This window comes from Habropoda laboriosa, unplaced genomic scaffold (genome assembly GCF_001263275.1).
Source record: "Habropoda laboriosa isolate 0110345459 unplaced genomic scaffold, ASM126327v1 scaffold718, whole genome shotgun sequence".
Classification (NCBI taxonomy): domain Eukaryota; kingdom Metazoa; phylum Arthropoda; class Insecta; order Hymenoptera; family Apidae; genus Habropoda; species Habropoda laboriosa.
In genome coordinates, this window is record NW_017100942.1 from 131,254 (window position 1) to 137,253 (window position 6,000).

Genomic DNA, 6,000 nt, shown 5'->3' on the forward strand with positions numbered 1-6,000 from the left:
ATGAAATTCCCAGTTGGAAATCAGTATTTCCTCCGAATATCCTTATCTATGTATGTGCAACGACGGTAAGATTGTCTCGGAGGTAGCTGAGTCCGGGAAGTGGACGGGAATCGATTGGAAGTCGGCGGCGCGCCTTCAATGAATACCATCTTCGGTGAATATCTTCGACGAATAACATTATTGCTGTATGCAAAGATTGCGAGACTACCCGAGGAGAGAGTTTCTCTACACCGTTGAATTTCGAGAAAATGTCGCGATGCTCGTTTCGTTTCTGCTCGCATTTTGTCCGCGATACACCAGTTTCGGATTGTCATCGTTTTCGTTCGCACCATTCGAAGGTAAAAATTCGTGGAAAATTCGTGGAGAACGGGGAATGGCTATCGAGATAGAATTGGACAACACCAAGGAGAATCGTATACGTAAGCGAAAGAATTTTTTGCATCGTTAACGATTGTTTATGGTAATCGAGAATCTGTTTTGTAAGCTTTAACCTCTTCTCGTCTGTCAAGTGTCTTCCGTCAGTCGTGTAAAAAGTGTTTGTTCGGTTGAAATGTTCGAGATAAGAGTAATTGGTATCGGTGAAACGCGACGAAGGTTACCGAGTTTTTTTTTTTTCGTTAATTATTCGAAGAGATGGAATTGTGAATTATTCTGGTACGATTCATTCGGTGGATTCATGCATTCGGTTTAAACCATGGGTGTCCAACCTTTCGATTTGCCTGGGCCATACGAAATGTATAATACAGTGAATCGTACATAAGTAACGAAACCTCCTTTATTTTTTAATATTTTTTATCATAATGCAATTGAGTCGTGAAAAATGTCGCTAAAAATCACACAATAACGTTCAAAGTTTACATTGCGCTGTTCAGGGCCACATTGCGGCCCGCGGGCCGCAGGTTGGACACGCCTGGTTTAAACGGTAACTTTTGAAAGTTGTAGGAAGATGTTTCAATTTTCAATACTTACTCTGTGCTTTAGTATTTTGGTTTTTTTAATTTAAATTTTTAATCCTTTCTCTGTGTTTTATCTTCTCTATTTTGTGTCGATTTTGTTTATTTCGTTTTGTTTCGTGTATTTTTTTTTTTAATGTATTTACTTTATCCTCTGCGAAATTAATTTTTCGTATGAATAGGTTCATCAACAGGCTTCTCAATTTTTATGGAGATTACTTTCTGTGTACGGGTTCGTTCTCGATTTTTTTCTCTTCTTTCTGTGCGTACAGTTTTTTATTCAACTATTGTAATTAATCAGTCGCTAATTAGAAATACGACTTGATCTGTTTTTCTTTAAATGGCAATATTTGAATTTTGAAAAAAAAAAGAAGAACCTAAATTTAGTTCTCTAATTCTTTAAAATGGCAATAAATATTGGAATTTTGAAAAAAAAGGAGAAACCAAATTTCAGTTGTTCAATTACTTAAAATGGCGATAAATATTCGAATTTGGAAGAAAGGAACGAAATTTCGGTTCTTTAATTCCTTAAAAGGACAATAAATCCTCCAATTCTGAAAAGAAAGAAGAAACCATATTTCAGTTCTCCAATCGTGTTTTACTCGAAATATTAATATAGTGCAATACTAGTTTAATTCCTTTCACAATTTCTTCACAACAAAAACCCACCAATATTTCTAAACCCCTTAAAATTCACACATTTCCCCATCCCGAAACGCAAACAACAATACCATTACCCCTTAAAAACCGCAGTACTTCTCCAAAACACACAATTCACAAAAATCGCGATTCGCCTAAAAATCCGCGAGGCGAGAAAAGCCTTCAGATTAATCGCCAGCGACAGCGCGGCAGGAAGAAAGGAAAGTTAAACGAGGTCTCCGAAAGAAATTTCATCGGACTCGTGAAAATAGACGGGTCGAAGGGGAGAGAGAACGATAAGCGAAATGAAATTACGAACGAGCTGGACTCAAAGTTACAAGTAATCTCGAGTAAAAATCCGGTTAGAAGCGTCGGTGAATCACTTTGGACCGGGGACGAGCAGAAGAAGAAGAAGAAAGAAAGAAGTTCTGCTCATAAGCAACGGAGTTTGTTAAAAAATGTCCCTTCCTTCCGCGTGGAATCTCTTTTCTCCGCGAATTTCACGTTTATATGTGTCACGTCGAGGATTTCATATATCCTAGCCCTCTCTCTCTCTCTCTCTCTCTCTCTCTCTCTCTCTCTCTCTCTCTCTCTCTCTCTCTCTGAGGCCAGGCTATTAGCGGGAATTTTACGATGAAGCGGTTGACGCGACGCTGAATTCGCGAAATGGGACACTTGATTGACCGTATTAATGGCGGACTCGCGTGATGCATCAAACGAAATGACCCTTGCTTAATTTTATATCGACAATGTAGTTACCTTTTGCCTAGTTCCTACCTCAATTTTCGATTCGAGTTACGCTTCGAAAGGATGTAACGAAGTTTCCTCTACTTACCGACAGAGCAAGTTGGGTTCTTTTTAACGATCTTCCGATTTGAAAAAAATTTCTTTTAATACGTTGCTCCGAGGAGGTTTGCTTGATTCGCAGAGTGAATCATGGGTTTTGCAGGCGGGATAATAGCGTGTGAAATAATAGACACGTTTTTACGATGGACTTTAATCCTTCGTGTCGTGGCTGTTTAATCTTTAGATCGTTCGATAGAGAGATACTGGATATCGATAAGATAAGTGGTTTTGCGAGTTTGGAAGATCGAGTGTAATAATATTGTTCCGCGAATTTATCGCCTATTTTAAGCTCGAGTTTTGTGGAATTGGGAAGATTGCGTTATGAAACGACGTTTATTGCTAGGAAGAAGTGAATTTAATTGTATCGATGGAATGATGTGTTGAGGTAGATTTATTTTGAAGATTAGACACTATCGCTGGGTATAAAAGTTCGCGTTCTAGAAGTTAAACTGGTGTATTTCAAGAATTGCGAACAATTTCGAGAAGTGCGTATGTTAATTCCAGAAAATAATAAATTATTAGTATCGTGTAATGGTTAATGGAAGAATTCACACAAAATATTGGAACGATAAAAAATTCAAATAAAAAAAAAAGAAAATCTCATCGAAATCTTACCTTCACGAATTAAGGCAATTGATGGAAAAAGGGCACATATGATTTTCCTCAAATCGATTAAGTCGACTCGGGTATGTCTTATATGTATACATACACTACCGGCGAAAAGTTTGGAATCACCTCCCAATTTTCATCAGTACTGAATCTGCTACTAATTTTTCATAGACTTGATATTGTGGAGATAAATAGCAATTTATCTCATATCGATCGATGACTTTTTTCTGCAAATTTTTCTGTAACTTGCAATGCACAGTGATTCCAAACTTTTGACCGGTAGTGTAATAACATATGATAAAAATTAAATTCTCTTTTGAACTCAATTACATCACGTTTTATTAAGCAGTACAATAACAAAACCTTTCAAATCGATTTTCTCGAAACAGCATTCTGTCATATATGCCCTTCTCCCATCAAAAGGCCTCAATTTTTACCTCAGCAAATTTTTCCCAGAATTTGAAAAATTCCACTATCTGCCACAAAAATCCTCCAAGCTCTCCCGAAAAACCGCCGATCCTAAAAGGTCCACGAAGAATTCTAAGAGCGTTCCGTGTGACAGCGTTGAATAATAACTCTCTGGTGCAGCAAACAACGAGAGCTTTCCGTCTGAAGCTCGCCGCGGCGAAAGGGTTAATTAAACAACGAGTCGCGAGAGGTTCAAAAACGATGGCCTTTCCGGTTGGAAATGGCACGAGAGAGAGAGAGAGAGAGAGAGAGAGAGAGAGAGAGAGAGAGAGAGAGAGAGAGAGAGCGAACCATCAAGGAACGTTCGTTTCACGAGGCCTCTGGCCTCGCAAGGAACAAGCGGGGAAAACGGTGTGGCCGAGCGTAAAGCAGCGTAGCCGAGGCAGTGCAATATCGGCCCGCCACCGTATTTCCTCTGGCTCCCGTTTAATTTGACATGCTGACATCGCGGACAGACACGAAGCAATATTTCAGTTCCGTGAACCGTGAACCACGCCGCGCGCGCGCGAGACCAGCGTTTGCGTTTCGCCGATATAATTGGTAAACTTGGCCCGACGACGGTTGTTGCCGGGGAAAAAGGGGACGTCAGCGTGTTTCGCTCCTGCGGGACGTTCGCCACGCGGATAGATGGAGGAGAGAGGAAGAGGTTGGAGGTTTGTCGATGGTCTTTGGCACGGGCGAATTTGTTCGGAGCTTCGAGATGACGTTTTTTTGTAATCATTGTCGAGATTCGAGAGTTGTCCTCGGATGGCTCGGTTGTGATTAGATTTCAGAGGATTCTTGGGTGATTTTGTTGGCTCATTTTCTTCGCGCCGTTTTCACCCTCTCGCTGCGACAGATTTTAGCGATTAGCGTGTGTAGTTTTAACCACGGCTGCAAAATTTGTTGTTTTGACTGTAATGTTTTGAAATTTGGTTTGTTGTATTAAGGTAGAAGCGTGGAATGGACCGAATTGAGGATTGAATTTTAAGGTTTTCGAAACGCCTATAGGCGCCGATTGCAGTGAAAGGGTTAATGGTCCTCTTTGAGGAATTTTTAATCCTAGTGCATTCTAAAAATGAAAATAGTGCGGTCAAAAGAGGCAAACTTGTCTGTAAACTTTTAATACAATGTTAAGGGAGTATAAATTTTATAACAGCGAAAGTTATTAGAAAAATAAAAAGACAGTGGGTCAAAGAAGACCCGACGACAGTATCAGGGTTAAAATTGTAAAGTGTGCAAAAAATATACACCTTTTAATATGACATTAAAGAAATACGAACTTTATAAGTCAAGAATTCCTGAAAAAAATAAGATGACGGGTCAGAGAAGACCCGACGACAGTATTAGGGTTAAAATTGTAAAGTGTTCCAAAAATATACACCTTTTAATATGACGTTAAAGAAATCCAAACTTGATAAGTCAAGAATTCCTGAAAAAAATAAGAAGACGACGGGTCAGAGAAGACCCGACGACCGTATCACGGTTAATTGTTAAGCGTGCAAGAAAATTTTGTAGGAAATATCAATTACAATTCCCGGAGGAATCGTTCCTTGAAGTTAGCAAATTCACCGTTGCCAAGACAGACCTCTTCCACCCTCCTTAATTAAACCCACTCGACACTAACCACCATCTTAATCACACAAAACACATTCCTCCTATCTCTTTTAGGCCAAACTCATCTTCACCCTGTCCCATTACCGCGTCAAGCTAAATTTTCCATTTTGCCGTGCCTTTAAAACCGAGGTACGCCTGGAACGATTAACCTTTCTCGAAAATTGCAAGCCTCAGAAAGCTGCTAGCTGTCCTTTTCGCTCGTAAGTCGTTTCTCTTGTTAATCCAAATACGAGGCGGCCAGCTTTCCGCGTGTATCCGAAACGAGGGAACGTCTGTCTGGAAATTTAGCTGGCAAACATGCGACACGATGCTCGGTCTGCTTCGTTCTCCCTTCTTCTTCTTCTTCTTCTTCTTCTTCTTCTTCTTCTTTTTCGCAAGAGACGGAGAGTTTTTCTGTTCCTCGCTCTCTTGCAAACGTCTTTTTCTCAATGTATTCCGTCGTTTTGTGTTTCAGTGCTGAAATGTCTGCGGCTCTCGTCGGACCCCGTCACCCTGAAGCTGCGAAGGGGTAAGTGAAGTGCGTCTACAAATTCTTTTATTCGCGTAAAGACCGCCATTAAGCCGGCTAGAAGCTCCTGGCCTATTGAGTTTTGTACGTGAACCGAGAAGGAAGGGTGTAGGTTTCTTTCGTCGAGCTGGTTTCCGGAATTTTCATCGACGAAAATTCTGATCTAGGTGATCGAAGGTGGTTCTCAGGGTTGATCTGAGAACTTTCTCGATTGGAGATTTAGTAGGTTTAATTTTGGGCTTGCCTGGTGAATTTTTCTGACATTTTCGGAATTTAGAATTTTTTGCTTTCCAGGTGTATTGTTTCGAAGCCTCGAATTTCTGAAATTTTTAGGATGGGGGATCTTAAATTTTATAAGTAATTACTTTTCCAATTGTGGAA

The 6,000-nt window shown here is 40.1% G+C and overlaps 1 protein-coding gene across 1 annotated transcript in view; it reads left to right on the forward strand.

The window, feature by feature from the left end:
- LOC108577636 (PH and SEC7 domain-containing protein 1) overlaps window positions 1-6,000 on the forward strand; it is a 106,142-nt gene that overhangs the window by 70,249 nt on the left and 29,893 nt on the right. Inside the window, exon 3 of the mRNA XM_017940813.1 lies at window positions 5,566-5,619. Within this exon, the coding sequence (XP_017796302.1) occupies window positions 5,566-5,619 (54 nt within the window). The remainder of the gene's footprint in view (window positions 1-5,565; window positions 5,620-6,000) is intronic.